The 21,904-nt window shown below is 58.8% G+C and overlaps 1 protein-coding gene across 4 annotated transcripts in view; it reads right to left on the reverse strand.

Annotated features, from left to right (window-relative positions):
* Positions 1-3,443: 3,443 nt before the first annotated feature.
* Positions 3,444-21,904, reverse strand: part of ARHGAP27 (Rho GTPase activating protein 27) — a 31,310-nt gene continuing 12,849 nt past the window's right edge. For 3 of the 4 annotated variants that reach the window (XM_025861931.2, XM_025861932.2, XM_073889139.1), the window contains 15 exons: positions 11,714-12,121; positions 11,271-11,453; positions 10,943-11,023; positions 10,787-10,870; positions 10,348-10,415; positions 9,931-10,021; positions 9,341-9,445; positions 7,370-7,468; positions 6,382-6,487; positions 6,134-6,247; positions 5,945-6,043; positions 5,711-5,788; positions 5,493-5,627; positions 5,231-5,336; positions 3,444-5,120 (listed from right to left, as the gene is read on the reverse strand). In XM_025861931.2, coding sequence (XP_025717716.1) covers positions 4,943-5,120; positions 5,231-5,336; positions 5,493-5,627; positions 5,711-5,788; positions 5,945-6,043; positions 6,134-6,247; positions 6,382-6,487; positions 7,370-7,468; positions 9,341-9,445; positions 9,931-10,021; positions 10,348-10,415; positions 10,787-10,870; positions 10,943-11,023; positions 11,271-11,453; positions 11,714-12,121 — 1,935 coding nt within the window. In that variant the 3' untranslated portion in view covers positions 3,444-4,942. Of the gene's footprint in view, positions 5,121-5,230; positions 5,337-5,492; positions 5,628-5,710; positions 5,789-5,944; positions 6,044-6,133; positions 6,248-6,381; positions 6,488-7,369; positions 7,469-9,340; positions 9,446-9,930; positions 10,022-10,347; positions 10,416-10,786; positions 10,871-10,942; positions 11,024-11,270; positions 11,454-11,713; positions 12,122-16,359; positions 16,553-21,904 lie in introns of those variants that run through there. The other variant, XM_025861933.2, reaches the window with a different exon arrangement.

A 21,904-nucleotide genomic window follows, 5' to 3' on the forward strand; every position in this document is an offset into this window, starting at 1 on the left:
GCCATGGTGGTGGATACTTTCTGGAAAAGGGAGGAAGTTAGCTGTGCCCTGGAGAGATGTCTGCTCTGAGGTACCAGGGGCAGGGAGGCAAGGGAGGATGTGGTGAGGGAGCTGTGAGCTTTGCTGGTGGGATGTGAATCGTTTCCATTATTTCTGTGAGGTAGAGGTGAGGTCCTCTGGAGAGAGAGCGGAGAGGGAGCAGAGGAGGCAGGGAGGGCCGGAGGTTTGAGGAGAATGAATCCCCGAAGCAGCTGCTGCAGAAAGTGGGAGAGAATAGAAACCCTCTCCGGTTGCCCGTGAGAATGTAAAATGGTGTGGCCTCCGTGGAAAACACTAGTTGGGCAGTTCCTCACAAAGTTCGACACAGAGTGACCGTTTGGCCGAGCGGTTCCACTCCCAGGTGTGTGCCCAGGGGGATTAAAACCTATATGGATGGACTGAATGTTTGTGTCTCCCCAGATTCATATGTGAAGCCCTAACTCCCGATATGGTGATGCTGGGAGGTAGAGCCCATGAGGATGGGGCCCCCATGATATTCGTGTATAAGAAGAGGTGCGCCTGGGTGGCTCGGGTCATGATCGCAGGGTCGTGGGATCGAGGCCCATGATGGGCTCCCTGCTCAGTGGGGAGCCTGCTTCTCCCTCTTCCTCTGCTCGCCCCCGCATTTGTGTGCGCTCTCTCTCTAAAATAAATAAATCTTTTTTTTTTTTTTTTTAAGAAGAGACAGTGATGAGCTCTTTCTCTGCCATGTGAGCACACAGTAAGAAGGCAGCCGTCTGCAAGCCAGGAACCCCTCCAACATATTCAGCCTTTGCCAGAACCCCTCCACGCCAGTGGCCTGATCTGATGCTTCCAGCCCCAGGACCGTGAGAAATCATTTATGTTGTTTAGGCCACCCGATCTATGGCATTTTGTGATGGCAGCCCGAGCTCAGACTGTGTGTCCACATAAAACCTTGTACATGAAATAGTCAGCCTTATTCCTAATAGCGGAAAAGTAGAAACAACCCAGATGTTCATCAATGAATGAATGAAGAAAGAAATGCGGTGTCTCCGTACAATGGCATTTACTTGGCCGTAAAGAGAGCGGTGAAGACATGCTGGCCCAGAGCCTAGTGGGGAAGGGCCCGAAATGGAAGCACACTTACAGGGCAGCGAGGCCAGGGTGCTGAGAGCTGGGGGAGGTGGGTGGTGGTGGTGGTGGTGGTGGTGGTGGTGAGCTGCGGGGAGGAGGGGGAGGAGGGGGAGGGGGAGGAGTCAGGCAGGTGAAAGGGAGGAAGGCAGGGTGACTGGCAGCCCTTGGCATTGAGGCTGGGACTGCCTGGCTGGGAGCTATAAGCAGGGGCACAGCTCATGTGCAAAGAGGTGGGAGATGGACTGGGAATGGCCTTGGAGGCCACTTGCTGAAGTGACAAGGTCAGGCGGCTGCTGGGTGGAGGATGAAACCTGGAAGAGAGGAGCCCATTCAGAGAGCACTGGGCCACCAAGGCGAGAGACTGAGGGGGACGGGAGGCAGACCCCAGGAAGAGTTACAGGCAGAAGATAAGGACGGGGGTGGGGGGCGCTGCTGACTGGCTCTGGGGGAGGGGGGAGGAGACTCTGGTCAATGGAGGGGCCATGCCTTACAACAGGGAGAAGGGCTGGTCCCGGAGTTTCGCTGCAGGCAGGTTGCGCTCAGGGTGTCCGACAGCCATCCATGCAGAGATGTCCTGTAAGCAGGTGGCCATTTGCACTTGGAACTCAGGAGAGAGTGGTCCTGGCTGGTGAGAGATTTGGGTGACCCATGTGCAGGCCTGGTGCCTGAGTCCCCCGGATGGAATGGCTGAGGGCCCTTAGGGTGGGTGGAGGGGAGAGGGCCATGGGCTGAGGCCACAACCCAGCAGGCATCACTATTTACAGGGTGGGCAAAGACCCATGATGCTGCAGGCAAAGGGACAGCGAGCTTCATGGGGGGACAACAGGCAGTTCACGTGTCCACTCGCATGAGGATCGAGCACTCCCGCCAGACTTGGCAACCAGGCAGGCACTGGTGGCCTTTTCTGGGGCAGCTTCAGGGGCAGATGCCAGGCTGTAGGAGGGTTTGGAGCATCTGCTGAGAGGGGGCAGACTTGGGGACAGGGCCTTCTGGGACAGCCCTTATCCACTGCGCACTTATTTTTCGCTCTGTCCCCCAACCAGCAGGTGCTTCAAGAGGGCAGATACTATTTTTATGTATCTTTGTGTCTCACACAAAATCCAATTCATTCCAAACATTTTCAGTGAGCACCCACAGTGAGAGCACTGTGCGTGGTGTTGAGGATTCATGGCTGAGGCCACACGTCTGGTGGCCCTCAGGCTGCAAACGAAGCTCTGGGAAGGCTCTGCCGCCGTCTGCCCCATGACCTCCCGTGAGTTATGACATTGACTCTCTAGGAGTTTCCTCACTGGCAGTGGGTGATTTCTGCAGCTCTTCCTGGTGGCAAAATATGATGGATCTGGGACTTCTTTGCCTGCTGCTACATGGTTTGCTCACCAAGGCCTTGGCAGCATCAGAAGCCTGGTGCGGAGTGAGGATCAGACGGGGGGCGGGGGGCTGACACTTCCCAAGGCCTCCCGCCTGCTGTCCTGCCACAGACCCACGTTCGTTGTGGCCTACAAGGCCCTGCACACCCTGTCCCCCGTCAGCCTCTCCAGCCCCACCTCGCCCCCATGCTCTCCAGTTGTGTGGGCTCTTTGCAGATTGTGTTCTCTCTACGAGCCTTTCTGCCACAGAGCCTTTGCACATGCTGTCCCCTCTGACTAGACACGCTTCCCTTAATTCCTCACCTTGTTGACTCCTCTTCATTTTTTAGTGCTGGGCCCAGATGGGGCTTCTGCAGAAGCATCTCAGGTTCCTGAGGGACAGTGACATCCGAGCGACCCACCATCAGAGCACCCTGCACTTTCTTACTTTTGTACACAGGAATGTAACCAAGTAATCAGTTGTTTAACATCTGTCCCATTCTGTCCTTAAGACTTGGGGGTGAAGAACACTTGCCCTGCTGCGGGTCCCCCGCTTTAGAAGGCTCTACTCTTGACCTTCTCAGTCTGTGCTCTCTCCCTACAGGATGAGGAATCTGTGGGGCCTCTTGGAGCCCAGGCCCTTCCCTCTGGACCGTGCTCCTGATATGCAAGACCCCAGAAGTCCCTGCCCAAAAGGCTCATTCCCTGAAGGGTGGGCCATGCGGGGTGGCCGAAGGGCAGCAGGGGGGAGGGGACACATGGCAGTTTGTGCTAGTGGGCCGGACCGTCCCCATGTGAGCACGCGGCCTTCCCCTTGGGGCAGGATGGCTCTGAGGGCAGATACGAGGGGCAGGCTGACAGCAGAGCCAGCTCTTCTCACGCCAACGTGCCTGGGCACAGAATTCAGAAGGGTCAAGGAAGTGTGGGCTGGAACCTCGTCTTCTAGGTCATCACAAAAGTATATTTGTCAAAGTAGGAGAATAGAACATATTTTATTGAACAGTTATAACTTGATTTGTAACTTTACAGTATTTCCACGTATGGTGTGAGGCCTCCTTCTGTACTTTTATCCCGGCCCTGTTGGCATGTGGGGTGGGCGTGGGTCCGCCGCCGGGCACAAGCCCCACCCGAGAGGCCGCATGCGCAGTACCCCTGCCCCAGAGCACCGTGCCTGGCACAGAAGAGCAGATAATAAATATTGGCTGTGAGAGACAAATGAGATGATCCAAGTGAAACGCTTGGCAGGGTGCAAATGTCAATAAATAGTAGCTATTATTGTTTGCCGAACAGACGAACAGTGGGTGGGGCGGGGGGCCCAGACCCAGAAACTGAGGTGGTTTGTGTGTGAGGAGGGAAAGGGCATGGCTGGCCCCAGGGTTCACGCTTCCTTTTCCAGAGGCTGTACCCGCCTCCCCCAGCCCTGCAGGCCTCTCCTAGGTCCTTAGGACAAGGTGGGCACCAGGCAGGCCGCCAGACAGCCAGGGCGCTGAGAGGGGCTGGGGGCGGGGATCCTGCCAGGGCTATCTCCCCTCCCCGCCAGAAGCACAGCTGTGGCAGGATTCCTGTTTGCCTTCAGGATCTCCCCAGGCCCAGACAAAACCCTCCTGCCGCAGTTTCTTATGCTTTGCCAGTGAGCCCATGGTCGGGTGTGCAGGGGGCCTGGAGGGGAGGGGTAGCTGAAAGGACCGACGGCGCCCTCCCAGGAGGCGTGGTGTGAGAGCAGCCTGAACCGGACCCTGGACGGGTCACTTTGCCCACACCGCCACCTGCCTCTCTTCGTTTGTCAAATGGGATCGTGTGTGGAGACGGTGCCGGGGAGGCGGCCAGGGCAGGGTACACACTGAGGGTGAAGAACCCGCGCACACAGCACCCGGGGATCAGGGAGGGCGGCGGCCGGGACCGGAAAGCCGATGGAAATGGCCCCCCCGGCAGCGGCGGAGAGTGTTAGGCGGGAGTGAGGCCCAAGGCAAGGCTGGGCAGCAGGGGCGCTGTAGGCGACTGCTCCGGGGCCGACACGGGGCTCGGTCCCCACGGGCTGTCCTTGAAGGCCCCACCAGGTGCAGGCCTGAAGAAGCCGAGAAGCCCCTCACCCACACTCCTCCTCCCAGGGCCAGCCGTCCCGGAAAAGCAACTCTCACCCCAGCGCATTCTCCCTCTCTCACACCCAGCAGGTGTCGCTGTAATAAAGAACAGAACCCAAGTAAGCCCCAAACAGGACAGGCCAGAGAGGGGGAAAAAAAAAAAAAAAATCACATTTTGCAAACTGCCCACCAGGGGACACCATACTGCACCAAGGGGTGCAGATTTCACTTCGGCCTGGGGACCGCTGGGAGGCGGAGGGTCTCACAGATGAGTCCAGCCAAGCGGCCTCCAACCGTCCAGCTTCCAAGGCAGGACCACTGTCGCCACCCCCGGTCCCGGGTCCGCAGCGCCAGCCGCGAGGGGTGAGCAGGGGCCCGCGGTCAGTGCGGCGGGAAGATGTCTGAGCAGCGCTGCAGGATGAGCTCCACCACCTGGTTCTGGAACACCATGGTCATGGGCATGCTGGTCTCCTCGGTCTCGGGCCGCAGCAGCGTGGGCCCGAACACTATGGCCACGCTCTGCACGGACATGCGGTTCTGATCGCCGTGCTCGATCACCCTGCAGCGGGGAGCGGGGTGGGGAGGGGGGAATCAGGGCCCAGAGCTGGAGGGAACGTGGGGGGTCCGTCCGCACCCGCCTCCCCATTACCGCGCGGCTCGCCCGCTCACCTGCACAGGTGCTGGAAGAGCAGCCGCAGCGTATCGTGGTTGGGGGCGGGCAGCGAGCGCACCAGGTCCCGCACACAGCGGCTGCGCTGGGCCTGGTCCTGCAGCTCTGCGGAAGGGAAGGGAGGGTCGGTTCGGCTAGGGGAACGGAGGGGCTGAGGCGGGGGGGGGGGGGGAAGGGGGGAGGAGTTCGGCCGAGGGGGTGCGGGGGCGGCAGGCCGGCCCCATCCCTACCCCACCCGCCGGGTCTCCCCCAGGCGCTCACTGATGGCCGCGATGAACTGGCGGAAGTGCGAGAAGGGGAAGAGGGGCTCCGGCAGCTCTCGAAAGAAGAGCTTCAGGGCCCCGGTGATCACGTGGACGTCCTCCCAGCGCCCGTCGTCCAGGTCCAGGCGCTCATCTGCGGCAAGGGGAGCGGAAGAGGCGGTGAACACCCCTTGGTGCCTTCAGGCCCTGGGGTTAGGGACGGGAGCCGGGTCTCACCGTGGTCCACCTTATAGCGCAGCTTCTGGATGGTGGCCAGGTTTCCACTGATGCGGTACAGGCCGTCGATGTCCAGCCCTGGGGCAGAGGGAGGCGCTGACCTCGGGCTAGGTGGGACAGGTCTAAAGCTCCTGCTCGGATTCCCACTCAGGGGCTCCCGTTCCCCCGCCCGCGCCCCCCCCAGGGGTCTCCGTCTTGGGGTCCGGGAGGGAGGCCTCCGGGCGCCGCGCCTACCCCGGGCCTCGACGGTGCGGATGCACTGCTGCACGAAGCGCGGCACGGAGCTCCTCTCGCGCTCACACAGCGCGGCGAGCGCACAGCCGAACACCTGGTCTGGGGGAGAGGCTCGTCAGCGCCGCCCGGCCCCCCCCCCCCCCCCCCCCCCCCCCCCCCCCCGGCGCGTGCTCCGGCTCCCTCGGGTACCTTTGATGTAGCCCTTCTCCCGCAGCGACTGCAGCGTGGGCCGCTTCAGCAGCAACTTGCGGAGCCGGTGCCGGACCCTGCTCAGGTCGCTCTCCGGGGTGGCTGCGCCTGGGCCTGGGAGTGCGGGGCCGGGTCACTCGGTGGCGCCGGGACTGGCCGGGCTGGCCCCAGCCGGGTCGTCACCGCCCCGCCTCCCCCGCGACGCCGGCCCCCAGGAGATGCCCTCCACCGCCCCACCCCGCGCGCACCTGCACCCGGCCGCGCCTCGTCCTCCCGCCAGCTTCCCAGGCGCTCGCTGAACCCGAAGTCCGCGCTGCTGCTCTCGCTTTCCTCCTCCGGAGGCAGGTCTGCGGACTGGAATCACGCGGTCAGAGAGGCAGGGCCTGGGGCCAGGCTTCTGGGACGGCGTGAGGGGCCCCGAGAGCCCTCCCAGCCGGCCCGATGACTCCCAAGCAGAGTGCACGCTTCCCTTCTCCAGGTCACTCCCCTGACCACCGCGGAACCTCAGAACGTTCACCTCCCTTGGCTGCATGGAGCCCTTCAGGTGTTGGAGACAGTCATCCTGCTCTCTCCCACTCTTTCTTAAGCTCACCCCCCTTGCCCATATTTTCCTAGATCCTCTGCACACAACCCACTAGGTCAGCATTCCTCAATTATGTGGCTCCCGAGTTCTGAACTTACAGTTCCAGCTGAGGCCTCAGCACTGCCAACAACTGCATCACCCCCCCTAGACCTGGATTCCTACCTCTAGTAATACAGCCAAACTCTGTACTCAGTGTTGGCTCCTAGGGAACTGAGGGTCAAAAAGCCCCAGGTTGCTTCCAGGTGAAGAGCTGTCAGAGGGGGCCTGTTCCATCTCTAGTTATGCAATGAATATTTTGAACCTAAACAACAGCAGACTCTTCAATCCAATCCTTTAAAATTTTCCCTTCTGGTTTTAGCCTGTCATTCCAGCCTGAGGCTCTTTCTCAGATTTCCTTTTCTGCCTGCCTCCCTTGAAGTGGAACATTCCTCTAGGACGTGCCCCCCCACCCGGACCTGGAGAGTTCTCCTGCAGGGCCAACCCCACAGGCTGGATTTGCATACTTAAGAAAGACTATTTCTTCAGCAGCCCATCTGCCACACAGCCCTAAGTGGGGCCTGCATCTGCAGGGAGGGGCACTCACCCACGCTCTCCTCCACATAATGGCTGGCCACCCCATCCCCACCGCCCCGGAGGCCCCAGGCTCTGCTTACCAGCTCCTGGATGCCCTCGCCAATGGCCTTGTGCCAGGTGCCGATGATGGCCTCAGAGTCATGCTGGATCAGGTACTCTGAGCCATCTCGGCTCCGCAGCTGGAGAGACAGGAGTCACTCAGTCATCTCTGGCTCCCTGGCTCGGCTCTGGGGCCAGGCCTCAGTGGTAGGGGGTGTGGGGAGGGGAGATACAGAAATGGTGATGATCTGTCCTTGTCCCCAGGAACTGAGAGCACAGTAGAGCAAGGGCTTCACCCCAGGCCAAGGCATTCCGCCTCATTCAAAGCAGTAAGTGACAGTCTCTCTGTTACAGATGGGCAAACCCAGGCCCTCTCAAAACACAATCTGTTCTTTTCTGAAAGTTTCATACAGAAGGAAAAGCTATGTGGTTACCCAGCAATATATCTCCCAGAACATTCATCCTGCTGGATGCACAGGCAAGCTGAGCTGCCCAAACCAGCTGTTTTGGAAGGACTATCACTGAAGTTTTCTGTGACTCTGGAGTGACGAGGAAGACCCGCTGTGAAAATCTGCCAGGCCCGAATAACCTGGCCACGATCTAGAATGTGGGGCTGTCTCTTGAGAAAAATTCTAGAGGTGCCTGCAGCCCACCCCCTGAGTGGAGGGAGGATGGCCACCTGCCAGCCAGGAAGTGGGGGCGGGGGCTCCTCCAGTTCCATTCAAGACTGTCAGCTTTTCCAACAGCTTGAGTAGCTTTCAAGAGTCCCATCTGCCTTCCGGTTCTTGTCAGAAAAGACAACTGGGAAACGTTTACTCAGCAGCATTCTCCAAAGGCAAGACAGAGAGGCGACATTTATAGAGCACTGGCTGAAGGATGTCCCTCTAGGTCGGGGAAGGAACCTGCCCAGCGAAAGTGATGTCCTTCTTCAGTTGGACACCCACGACAGACATTGCTAATTAGTCACTGCACTCGACCCTGCTGAGCCTGGAGAAAGGCTCCAGACCTACTGACCAGAGCAGCTCAGGAGATCAGTCTGGTTTTCCAGCCCTGCTCTGTGGATATGCTGCTTCTAGAACTGAATGAAGCTTGGTGGACCTTCAGAAAACTCTCAAGGGCCTGGCAGAACTGCTTTTTCTGAGCTGAACTGTGAGGTTATGCTTTTGGCTTTTCTCACATTACCTGAAGCAGCTCCAAGGGTCCCTTACTAACCTAGGCTGGAGCTGTGCACTAAAAATGGCTTCAACAAATTGGGGAAAGCCCCCCCCCCCCCACCACTATAAGAAGAACCACGTAACTGATCCTCCTTCTCTTTTCACTTTGGCTACCAGGAAACCTGAGCTAATTTTTTTCAGCAACAACATAGCCCCTGTACATCATCTGCCCCCAATGCCTCTCCACATGGACCCCTTGCTCTAACTTCTGCCTGGTCTGGCTTTTCAGTGGATTTCACCAGCTCCCCATGTGTTTTGTTGTTGTTGTGAGCTTCCTCAGAACTTCTGGGGACTGAAGTGAGGGTAAAGGTAGTTTAAAAGCAAGACAACACATGGACAGTGGAGGGTGTAGCATCGTGAGGGTCGCTGCCTGGGCCCCACATGGTCCCAGTCTTCCTGCTAGGGGAGCCTGGGAAACTGGGGACCCAGTTTATTCATGGAGGACCCAGTTCAGTTGGAAGCTGGGCTCTGACCAGCCAGAGCAGGTTTCCACCCTGTCAAAGTGAGTAGCCGGGGACATGGAGTCTCCTGTCTGGGATGAGGGCTGTCCTTCCAGGCATGGGTTTCATCCCCCAGAGACCCCTTACTCCTTACCACACTCCAGGGCCAAGGACTAGTAAAAGGGAACTGCAGAATCCGTGATGCCACAAATACCATGGACGGATCCCCAAGGTGGACACAACTTTGGCTTTGAGCCCTGAGAATTCCAGTTCCACTCTCCCTTTCTTGGGGATTGCCTACTGAGGGTCTCAAGCCATCAGTGAGCCCCCTCTCCTTCTCCCAACCCCCACCACTCACCTCTAGCACATTCTTCCTGCTAGATTTGTCCTTGGGGGCCCAGGACAGAGAGGCTCCTCTCAGCTCCACTGTGTACTCAGGGGTGGAGAGCTTGGGAGGCTGCCTCTGTGGGAGAGGGGAGAAGGGTTGGGGGGGGGCACAGTTAGAGGGAGCCCTCAGCTCAGACAGGCCTGCCACGGGCTCCTGGCTCCAATCCACCAGGCTCCCCTGGCTCCAGGAACAGAATGGGGAAGGGTTCCTGGAACCCAGAGGTCCTGGGCTGGCTGGTCCTCTGCTGCCTGCCCACCAAAGAGAGGAAAGGAGAAAGAAGAACAGCCCTCATGCCCGGGAGCAGGCATGCCCAGTCCCTAGTCTGCCTGCCCACCAGGCTGGAGTGGCCACCCTCAAGGACAGCTCCCCATGTCCAGGGTGGCTGGAAGTGCTTGTCGTGGGCTGAATCTGCTGTCGTCACCCCCTGCCAAGGCCCAGCTCCCCTGGCACTCATGTTCCACTGTCGCAGACCTAGCCCTTGACAAGCCAGATCAGGTAAAGAGCCATAGGAGTCAGGAGCAGATTGGGGGGGGTTTCTGTCCTGGGAGTGTGGCCCTCACCAGGCCGCCTGCAGCCGAGGCCTTTGAGTCCTTGAAGAATGTCAGCACACCACCCTCCAGCACCGTCCAGGAGGCGCTCCAGTGCTTCTTCCTAGGTGGGGGTGGGGAAGTGGGGGGTGACCAGGCTTGCATCTGGCCCTGGGCTGAGGGCCCCTTCCAGCGCCAGGAGCAGGGCACAGAGCTGAAGAACACAGCTCGGCTTGGGGCATCCAATGGTGAGCACTGGACTCCCATTTCTAATACTTGGTAGCCAAGGGACCCTGGGCAAGTCCCTATCTCTCGGTGCCTCAGGGTCCTCATGGGACCTCTTAGAAAGTTGCCATGAGGATTAACAGGAGCCTGGCATACAGAACGTGCTCAGTAAATGTCATCGTGAAGGCCCAGCCCGCCCTGGTCTGGGTGCAGCCGGGCTCTCACCGGAGCCGCCTTCCCTTGTCCACCGTCTTGGTACGATGGAGCACACCAGCCTTCTCCAGGGTCTTGGTCTGAGGAAGCTGAGGGGAAAGAGGAGGCAGTTAACGGGGTGGGCCACAGGGGGCAGAGGCTAGTCTCCTCCACAGCCAGCAACTCCTTACAGGCTGGGCCTGAGTCACCACTGAACTGCCTTTGCTGCTGGTGCTGGTGGGGTGCTTGCCCTCACGCCAGCCAGCAAGAGAGATCTCCTCCCAGCTCCCAACCTCACCCAGCCCCGGGCCGGGGATGACCCAGACCCAGGTTCATTCAGCCCAGGCTCGTGCTGGGGCCTGTGGGGGAGACATGCCCGGCCCTCGCCTAGCCCCAACCTAGCCTCAACCTTCAGGAAGCCCCTATTTCTTCTGTGGGGGCCCTGCCAGGGCCTACATGCTCCTTCCTTTACCTTCTCCTCAGGTGGGCTGGCCTGGGCTGGGGTCTCACTGTCCTGGCCGGATTTGTGGATGCTTCGAGGGGCAGGGACAGGAACCTGAGGAGAAAGACACTGTCATACATAATCCCGTCCCCTCTCCCCAAGGCTCTCCCTTTCCCGGTTGGTTACCTGGGGCAGGTCCCACTGAACTGAGGCGTCATCTGGGTTGTAGAAGTAGGGCTTCCCGTGTTGGTCCTCCAATCTCACCCACTGTGGGGAGAGGGATGGTCAGGGCTCCCAGCCCACCTCAATGGAGGGCAGGCAAAGTTCCCCTTTGATCAGAACCCAATATACCCCCAAGGAGTTTGCAGGGTCAGGAGCGGCAAGGGGGTGTCTTGGAGCCCACCTAGGAGCTGCAGTTTATGGTGTGAAGGTGAGCTACTAGTGAGGACGAGTTGGAGGAATGACCGAGGGGGGGGGGGGGGCTGCCTGGGCACATCTGCCCCGCTGCCCGTACCTGCTCTTGGGTGAAGTGGTTGGTGTAGAGCGTCTGCCCGTCGGGGCTCACTTGGCAAGACCAGCCGGGGGGCGTGGCCAAAGGCGAGGTGGACCGAGGCTCACTGAAAGAGCCCACGGGGGAATAGTCCTCCTCCGGGTAACTGGTCAGCGACTCGGGGTAATCCGTCTCAGGGGTAGGGGGCTGCAGGGAGCAGAAGACTGAGTCAGAGGGTCTCAGAGCCAGTACGCACCCTTGGCCCCGCCCTTTTAGACCAGGCCTCGCCCCCCACGAGCAGTCTGGGGGCTGTGGTGAGCAGGAGGCGGGGTCTGAGGCCTCAGAGCCGCCCCGCCCCCCCGGCCAGGCCCCGCCCCTCTCCCTCCTTCCCGGGGGCTGCAGGGGGCAGGAGGCGGGGTCTGAGACCCTCGGGGCCACCCCCCCCGGGCCAGGCCCCGCCCCCTCACCCTCTGGTCCCTGGGGCTGAGCGGGCTCAGGCCCGGCTGCATCTCCAGCTCGTCCTCGGGCTCGTCCTCCGTCTCGTCCTCCCAGACGGTCTCGCCCGTCAGCGGGTTGTAGAAGAACACCCTGCGGCTCTCCTCATCCCAATACTGACCCCAGTCGGTCTCGAGGCTCTCGCGGCTGCCCACCGAGGCCGGGGAGGTGGCCGGGCTGGCGGCGCCCTCAGCAGCCTCGAAGGGCGACTCCCAGGTGGTCACGCCCGTGTCTGGGTTGTAGTAGTAGGGGCGCCCGCTGCCCGCGTCCGTGTGCGTCTCCCACGCCGGGGGCCGGGGGGGCGCGGTGGCGCCCAACGAAGGGACCGAAGGCTGCCTCTCTACGTTCTCATACACGGGCTCCTCCGGGGGGTCGTCCACCTGCAGGAGGAGGAAGGACACGTGACCTTCAGGGCAGCTCCGGGGTCACACAGTCCGGGCTCGGCCACTTGCCTTCTGGGTGACCTTTGGCAAGTTAGGGTACCCCGGCTTCAGTTCCGCTGGCTGCACAATGGCTGCCCTGCCCGCTCCAGAAATTGTAGTGAAGAGAGAGTGAGGAAATGTTGAAAGTGCATTGCAAAGTATGAAATGACCCAGATGCATAGGGCAGTTACATTAATTATTTATTAACAATAATAAAATACGGATAACTGAGCTCTCCCAGCTGTGCACTCACTCTGCACTCCAGGGGGCCAATCAGAGGCTGGGCGGGAATAGAGAAATGGCCTGGGCCCCATTCCTTTTCCTCCCCGTTCAGGTCACACGGGGGGGGGGGGGCAGGGCCCTGCGGCACTCTACAGCCCCACCCCTCCTTCCTTCCTGGCCCTGAAAGCTCTGGGACTGGAATCAGTACTACTTCTGGATCTGGGACTGAAACTTCCTGAATGTGGGTTTTGCAGGCCTGAGAATCAACTGCAGAGAAGGGAGAGAGGAGAGCCAGATGGGGCAAGGAAGGAGGAGCAAGGAAAGATGAGCCCCTCTTGCCGTCCAAAGGAAAGCAAGGTGGGCTGGAGGGTTCAGTCACACAGAACACGAGTCTGGTCATAGTTAACACCCCACTGCTCCCTGCCGCCTGCCGGGCAAAGTCTACAGGGCACCAGGGCACCAGAGGCGTCTGTCACCTGCCCGTCTTCCACCTTATTTCCGGCCATTCCTGGTCCCTTGCCTTGAACTTTAAGCTCTAGTAGCAGGGAATTGCTGGGGGCCCCACCGTCTGGGCTGTGTCTTCGGCCTCAGCCCATTCACAGCCCGCCTAGGCCCAACCCCACCCCTTTCTCACCTGGCCAACTCCAGTTCCTTCTTTAGGACTCAGCTCAGGTGTCAGGTTCAAGACCTTTCCTGAGATTCCTCTAGTGTGCCCACCACGGCCTACCACCCTCAGCCTGCCAGAGGGATAGATAACTACATTATCAAACCCCAGCCAGCAGAACAGCACCAGAAGATTAATACTGTTTCTTTTCGGGACGCCTGGGCGGCTCAGTTGGTTAAGCGACTGCCTTTGGCTCAGGTCATGATCCTGGAGTCCCTGGATCGAGTCCCGCATCGGGCTCCCCGCTCAGCAGGGAGTCTGCTTCTCCCTCTGGCCCTCCCCCCCTCATGTGCGCGCGCTCTCTCTCTCAAATAAATAAAATCTTAAAAAAATATATTGTTTCTTTTTTTTTAAAAAGACTTTATTTATTTATTTGAGAGAGAGAGCAAGCAAGTGAGAGAGAGCACGGGGTGAGGGGCAGAGGGAGAAGCAGACTCTCCGCTGAGCAGGGAGCCTGATGCAATGCGGGGGGAGGGCCTCGATCCCAGGACCCCAGGATCACGACCTGAGCCAAAGGCAGATGCTTAACGGACTGAGCTACCCAGGCGCCCCAGATAAATTGTTTTTTTTTTTTTAATTTTTTTTTTTAAGATTTATTTATTTGACACAGGGAGAGAGAGAGAGCATAAGCAGGGGGAGGGACAGGCGGAGGGAGAAGGAGAAGCAGGCTCCCCGCTGAGCAGAGAGCCCGACCCAACCTTGGGATCATGACCTGAGGCGAAGGCAGATGCTTAAACAGGCAGACGCTTAACTGACTAAGCCACCCTGGCGCCCCAATACTGTTTCTAAGAATATATAATGCTGCACGGGAAATGCAGATTTCAACACAGTGAACAGCATATAGTTCCAATTATGTGTTTTTAGAAACCCTCCAAAATGCTAACGGAGGTTATCTCTCGGCAGTGTGATTATAGGGACTGGGTTTGTTTTTATTTTTTTCTTTAAACCTTTCTCAAAATTTTGTATAATAACCACCCCCACCCCCCCCTTTTTAAATCACAGAAGTCCCTCTGTGACTGTAATGCCTTCGCTAAGCTGTAAGCCCCCCAAGAGGGGAAGCAAATCCTGTCAAGGTGGCTTCTCCCCGGCCTTAGGTAGGCGCCCAAAACCACATTCATGTGTCCCACAAAGATTCACCTGTCCAGTGCAGGCTCTGTTCTAGGCACTGGGAACGCAGTTAGTGAACAAAGGGACCCAAATCCCCACTGGGCAGCCTGTGTAAACAGTCGGGGAGCCGGCCGGGAGCCGAGCAGGGGGATGAGTGAAATGCACGCACGTCCATGATAATTACTGCTAGCAAGGAGACAAACTCTCAAACAAGCAGCGGGTTCTAGACCAACGGGGGGGGGGGGCAGCGCAGGTCCCAGGCCTGGGGGGAACCAGGAAGAGCTGGGTACACCAGTTCCTCACTCACCTCCCTCCCCCCACAAGCTCTTGTGTGGCTGAGGCAGGACCCTCCATCCCACTTCTTTCTCTCTGCCGGCTGCAGCCCCCCTAAGCATCCCGGATCCCACCCACTCCAGCCCGCGGACCCTCACCCAAACACAAAAGCCGTCTTCCCATCTCTGGACCTTTGCTCCAGGGGTCCCTCAGCCTAGAACCCCCCCTCCCGCTCTCATCACCTGCCTACCCAGACCCCGCTCCTCTGCAGCTCCACTCCAGGGCTCCTGGGAGAGAACTTCTCCCTCAGGAGAGAGGCCTAGCCCGCTGTCACTCTTCATCCCCTGCGAGGGCCGGGCAGCGTTCTGCCCTGCTGGCTTGTTCGTCGTCCGCCCCTCTGCCTACCTCCTCTGATCCCAAAGGCAGGGGTTTTTTGAGAGCAGGACCCAGGATGATGTAATTGACCCCAGTTGCCCTCCAGCAGGTGGCCCAATGCCCTAAAGCAGGCAGCTGGTCCACCAAAGGGACTTATTGCCTGAGTACGCGAGCCAACGCCAGGCCACACTTCAGCAACAACCAACACACGCACACCCACTACAGGAGAGAGTGAAGTTAGTTTTGAACAAGGGCTTCCTGGGAATGAGGTTCAGCACAGGAGACTCCTTGGGAGGATGGGATGGAGGCAGTGGGCAGAGGAAGGTGGATGACCAGACACACCTCCTGCCCACCCCAGCTAGACCCACGGAGGCAGTGGCCTTCCCATCCCTGCAACAGGGGCTGGAAGGTCATACAGGGCGGGGGATGAGCTAAGGAAGGAGCCAGGCTGTTTGGAGCGGGAATTTCCACCTGCAGACTGCTGGTCTTGGCTAGGAGTCCACGGGGAGTCCCGGGCTGGTCATGCTGAGGGGGATCTTGCACAAAGAACACCCCTCGCAGATACAGAGCAGATCTAGGAGGTAGATGCTAAGGCCCCTGGCATGGTAGGGCTGTTGTGAGGAAGGGAAGATGCAGGATCGCGCTGTGGGGCTCCAGACTGCAGATTAGAGGCCAAATGGGGGCAGGACAGGGCCCCCTGGAAGGAAGCACATTCTAAGGATTGGGGCTGCCCTAGAGACACAGGCTGCTTCGGGAAGTAGTCAGGGGCTTTCCCTGGGGGTGAGCAGGCAGGGTCCAGCCCCTGTTAGCGACATTGCAGCCCTGTGTGGGGAGCTGGACCACAGCAGCCCTGAGGCCCCTTCAAACTCTAGAACCCTCTGTAGGGCCCCCACAGTGCTAAGAGAGAGGCGCTTTCCTGTCCTAGCAGAGTCAGGATCAGACTGGAAGCCAGGTGGGGCCAGTCCCTCCGTGCCCTTTGGCCTTCAAGGGGAAGCTCGCCCAGGTTAGAGCAGGGCCCGCCACCCCGGCCCACAACTCCTGGGCGCCCAGACAACACCCCGTCACAGCCTGTCAACAGGGCCCTGATGAGGGCACCAGTAGCTCTTGAGGCCCAGACCCCAATCACAACAGCGACACGGGGGACACCAGTAGGAAAGGGGAAGTGGTCCCCCACCTCAGGCCCGAGGACAGAGCCTAGAGGGGCTCTGGCTCTCACCACACCCAGCTGCCCGGCCCCCCAGCACTCCCCTCATCTCCAGTTCCCTCCCCTTGCCCACAAGCAGGTGGCCGGCCTGCCTCTCTTCCCCCAAGCTGATCACCATCTCTCAGAGTCCCTCTGCAGCCCCCGACAGATATGCCTATCTGGCCTTGGAAAAGGAAGGAGGAAAGAAGGGAGGGGTCCCCCAAGTTTGGGAGATGTCCTGCTCCAAAACCCAGCTCACCCAGCTCCTGAGAGGGCCAGAGGATGGAGGCCCGCTGGGGGCCCCTTGACGCAGAGGCCCTCAGCCATCCCCATCAGAGGCTGAGCTTGCCCCCAAATGCGAGGGTCCCCTACCTGTGCCTGCAGGGCCCGACTCCGCCTCTTGGTCAGCTTGGCAATCATGTCCACCATCCTGTTCCCTCGGAGCTGCTGGGACGAAGCCCTGGGAAGGTTTCAGGGGTGGAGCCAAGGGGCACAACCCCAGGGCTGGCACAGGGCAACCGGGGAACAAGAAGTTGCTTTGAGATGGCGGGAGGCTGAGCCTCCAGCCCATTTCCTGTCGGGGCTGCGGAAGTGCTGCCTGAGACAGGCTGCCTGATATAGAGTGGGGTGGGGTGAAGTGGGGGTGTCTCAGGTCAGGGGTATTTTTATGTGTCACGGGAAGCACTGGCCTGATCCCCGGCAAGTTCTGAGTCCAGGGTCCAGCCATAGCCAGGGAGCATGACAGGACGGCACTGGGACCGTGGGTGGGGGAGGGGAGGCCATGGGAGGGGGCGGAGGGGGGGCTGGGTGCGGGGGCCTGGGCTCGCCTAGACAGGACACGGAGTGGCCCTCAATTCCCCCAAAGCCCCGGAGAGGATGTGATGGGGAAGAGGAAGCTGGTGTGTGTGTTGCAGGGGGGAATGTCTCAAAAAGGAAGGGGCCTGGGCAGCTGTGATCAGAGGAAGCCAGTGTCTGGAGTCCTCCAGCCACACAGACGACAGGAGGGATTTTGACCAGGCCACAGTCTACTCGCCTGACTGCCTGAGCCCACCTCCTCCGGCCTGGGTCACCGAGATGCGTGCATGCACTCCGCCTGCTTGTCCACTTACATGCCCCCACTCTCAGGGGACGGCGACTAGCTCCTCCACATCCCTACAACCGAAAGCTTCCCCTGGCCTCCCCTCTCTTCACCCTCTCATCAGGTGGGGGTTCAAACCCCAGCCAGGCACAACGGGCACAGCGCGTCCCCCCCCAAGCCCTTGGGGGCCACCCTGTCTTACTAACACCCTCACAGGTGCTTCCTCCCCAGCTCCAAAGGCCAGGCAGCACCATGCCACCCACCCACCCACGGCTCTCCCACAAAGGCTGCCCAGCTCCTCCTTCAGGCTCTGACCCCCACTTTCTACCCCGGATCCCAGACCCCTCGTCTCCTGCTCTTCCGTTTCAGTAACCCTCCTGTCCCCAGCCCTGGCCCGACTTTCTCCCCTGCCCATGTCCCCCAGGCCACTCCTTCCCTGCACCCACTGTGGCCTCAGGACAGGGACCCCTGGTGTAAGCGGGTTTGGACTAGGAGCGTGGGACATTCGGGCAGGTCACATCCAGCGCAAGCCAGGGACTTAGGCCCTACTCTGCCTCAAAGCTCTAGTAGCCTGCCATCCCCTGTGGGACGCAGAAGCCCGGAACACCAGGGGCAGAGAGGCGTGCAGTCCTCCCACTTGTCACACACATGACGCATCCCACTGCCCCCGCCCTGAGGGACATGGGCCACACACACGATAGGTCACCAGGAGAGATGAAGTCAGGCCCAGGAGATGGGCAGAGCCTCTGTGAATGCCGGCAGCAGGGAGGAGCCGGGGCAGGGAAGGGGAGAGAGGAGGCAAGTGTGGGAACCCAAGCCCTTAGCACTGCCCTGCTGTAGAATTAGGAAGCAGGGTCTTCCCGTGTCAGGAACCAAGAGTGACAGTACGGGAGACCGGGCCCACAGAAAAGGCAACCCACAGGCTGCTTTTCCCCCAGGAAGAAGCCTGGCTCCCATGCCCGGGGGCTCCCGGAGGGCTCTGGCCCCACACTCTGGGGACGGAGCAAAACCCACACAGCTCTGGCCTGATCTTCTTCATCAAGGAGGCTGGCTCCTCAGGCCTCCAGTCTAGGCCTCCCCTCCCCGGGGGAGAGGAGGTGTAAGCACAGCAGCTCCCCAGTGGGGTCCTCCTCCGCCAGCCACACCCTCCCGCCTCGCCTGGCCTTTGGAGGCACATGGTGGAGGAGACAGAACAAGCCAGCTGCACATGGGCTGCCTCTCCAGCCCTCTGTCCTCACCCCTTCTCCCCAAAACCGTCACAAGCAGGTGCAACCAGAAAATCCTATCAGCTGTCTGGGGTCAGAGGCAAAAGAAATGCCTTCAAACCAGTGACTAGAGCCCAGACACGGGCTCAGGGGGCTGCAGAGGGGGCGAGACCTCCTTTGCTGACTCCATGCCAGCCGGGCTGGGTGGAGGGAGAGTGGAGAATAAATTGTGATCTTTGCCTCAGGGAGCTTAGCGCACTGCACAGCAGTGGCGTCCTTCCCCCCCTTGAGCACACCCTCTCCAGAACAAAGTCCGGGCCTCACTGTATTCACCCCTAGCCCTGAGCGACGAGTCCACCGGTGTGCAGTGGGGAAGCTGGGGGTCACCCTGCAGGGTCCGCAAGCCTCAGAATGGTGGGGAACTATGCCTGGAGCTGCCCCCCCCACCCCGAGAGTCTGGTGTAACTGGTTTGGGCTGGGGCTCAGACATGTTGTACTAAGGTGAGGCTCCGAGTAATCTTACTGCTTGCCCTGCAGCCTGCGAGTCCCAACACAATAGCCCGAGGGGAGGTTCTTCTCTGGGGTTTGGAGCAGAAGCAGCATCATTGGGTTAAAAGGAGAAAAAGAACGAAGCAGGATTCAGAGACATGGCATCTCGTGCAGATTATGCCTTAGCTTCTCTCTGGGCAGCCCCCTGAATCTCTGGGCCTCTGTTTCTTTATCTATAGAATGGGCTGTCATTTTGTCCCCGCTCACAGGGCTGGCTCCTGTGAAAGGTCAAGCAGAGCCCTGAGTTCTCGGCCCGCACCAGGGGACATGGGGAGGAAGGGAGGGCTGCACTTCTGCTTTTCTGCTTCTGGGTTTCGATTGAGTGCCCTTGGCTTTGGACTCTGCCCCTAGCCTCTTGGTGACCTAATGGGACTGTGTGCTTGGCCTGTTCCACCAGGGCAGGTGGGGTCTGGGGCCGAGCGCCTTTGCCACTCCCACGCCCTGTGCTCTGGATACGAATGGCAGCCACCCAGGAGGTCACAGGTTGCTGGGACAGGAGGAATCAGAAACGGTCTGCCAAGGAAGCTTCTGGTCAGGCTGTATCGTGAGCCAACCGAGGGAGGAAAATGTGACAGGGGCCCATCCCGTCAAACGTACCTGCACCCACCATTCCTCCTTCCTTCCCCAGTGGAGGGGCCAGGTTCCCCTGTCCAAGGGGACCTCCCCAGGCTGGGCCCCTGTGGATCTCATGCCTCTGGCTTGCTCAGAGGCTGCCTCTCTTCAAATCTCTAACCCCTCCCACCTGACTGTCTTTGGCCCTTTGGCATTTCAACAAACTTGAGGTCTCTCCATCTTATTTTACTTTAAAAAAAAAAAAGATTTTGCTTATTTATTTGACAGAGAGAGAGTGAGAGAGCGAGCACAAGCAGGGGGAGTGGCAGGCAGAGGGAGAGGGGGATGCAGGCTCCCCGCTGAGCAGGGAGCCTGACGCAGGCCTCGATCCCAGGACCCTGGGACCGTGACCTGAGCCAAAGGCAGACTCTTAGCCGACTGAGCCACCCGGGCGCCCCGAGGTCTCTCCAACTTAAAAACCAAAAGTGGGCCCCTGGACCCAGCTCTTGCCTGCCTCCTTTTCAGAGCCCACTTCTGGAAGGTGGGCGCATACCCACCATCCTGCTGTCCACTCACCCCGACGTCCAGCCCACAGCTCGCGTGTCCTATGACTTCCTTGATGACAACTGCGGTTTTTGTCGGGTCTGACTCCCCTCTGGCACTTAGTCCTTCCAACCCTCTCCCTCCTCATCCTCTGGTACCTGCTTGGCTTTGGCCCCATGCTCCTCTTCCTCGGCCTGTGTCCTTGACGCCTGGCCTCACCTTTGCTTCTCACTCATCTGTCCTGGGGAAGCGCAACCGGCTCTGTTAGGTTAACGACCCGCCAGTCCATCTCCAGGAGCACGCACCCAGCTGTCACCCTGGGTGTCCTTGGTACTCCTCCAAAGCTGCATATCCCAAATCACGTGCACCTCCCCCCTCCTCTCCGTCTTGCATCGTTTCGGCTGTTCAAGCAGAGACCTAGAGTCACCGAGCCCGGTGACCTGACCTGCCTCAGCCTTTCAGACCTGTCAGTCCGCAGGTGACACAGGTATTAGGGGAACATGGGAACACCACCACAAGGAAGCAAACAGTCAAATCCAGAAGAGACGTCCTATGGGGCAACTGGTCTGGTCTCTGTCAGGGCAGGACGAGAGGGCGGGGACCATCAAGAGAGACTGAGGAGACAGTCAAATGGAATGTATGGTTCTTGAGTTGATCTTGGTTCAAACCAACTGGTTGGGAGAGATCTGTTTTAGGACAATGAGGGACATTTGACGATGGCCTGGGTCTGAGAAGATATTAAGGAACTAAGGTGAATTTTTTTAGATATAATAATGGTTATAGTATTCTGATTATGGAGAAAAACATTTTTAAGACATATATGCTGAATTTTTTAGGGATGAGAAATGATAAAGTCTGGAATTTATTATCTCTTGGCAAAAAAAAAAAGAACAAACTTGGCAAGCAGTAATTGTTAAATCTAAGTAATAGGTATAATTATATTCATTTTAATATTCTTTTTGCTTCTTTGTATGTTTGAAAATCTTCATAATAAAAAGGGAAAAAACCTCCCTTAAACTTTCTTACTATTCTGCATTCTCTGTGTTACTACTCTATGAGGTGTTCATTGTTTCTTATCCAGAAAGACTGGCCCTTCCTGCTCTCTCCCCTATCCCTGGTAGTAATTTCTCTCCCTTCATGATGTGGCTCTGGCGCTAGGAATTCTGGAAATACTGCAGCTTAAACATGTCCTGCTTCTTCTCTTCTCCCCACTGCTACCCTCTACGAAGGGGCTGTGCCAGCCGGTGGGCAGGGCAGACTGCCTGAGACAGAAGCTGGAACCCAGGGGGATCCCCGCGCAGACCAGGACCACCATAGGACCCTAGGAGGAAGGCAGGGTGACCCTGAGGAGCCGACAGGGAGCCAAACAGGTGGGCTTACCACTCTCTGCCCCTAAGGCAGGGAGCAGGGAGAATTCCTGATGGTGTCTTCACAGGGGTCTGCCCAGCAAGCCCCACAGACCCATTGGCAGAGACCACCATTCCTCTGCTCCAGGGCCCCATCAAGTGGGGGTACTCCAACAGCTCAGTCCCCGCCCCAGTGAGCAAAGACACTTACACCCTGCTCCTCTGACAAGCCAGTGGCTGGAGAGAGCTGGAGCAAACAGAACCACCACGCGGAGGGCATCAGACCTTAACACAGCAGGGTCCGGACGGGCTACAGACCACTCCCAAGTCAGGGGGAGAAGAGGAGCTTGTCAGTAAAAGGTGACAGGACAGCTGGATGGCCATCCGGAAAAAATAATTAAAGGTGTGTCTCCATCTTACTCTGTCCACTCACATATACTCCCTAAAGGAGCAAAGATTTCAATGTAAAAAGTGAAACCCAGAAAAATAGTCAAAGAGGAAAACATGAGGAGCAAAATTCTAGATTTAAAAAAGACCTTGGAAAACCTAAACAGACCTATAACCACTAAGGAAATTGAAGCAGTCATCAAAAATCTCCCAACAAACAAAAGCCCAGGGCCAGATGGCTTCCCAGGGGAATTCTA

Source organism: Callorhinus ursinus, unplaced genomic scaffold (genome assembly GCF_003265705.2).
Source record: "Callorhinus ursinus isolate GAN/ISIS: 27379988/994484 unplaced genomic scaffold, GSC_fseal_2.0 scaffold102, whole genome shotgun sequence".
Lineage (NCBI taxonomy): Eukaryota > Metazoa > Chordata > Mammalia > Carnivora > Otariidae > Callorhinus > Callorhinus ursinus.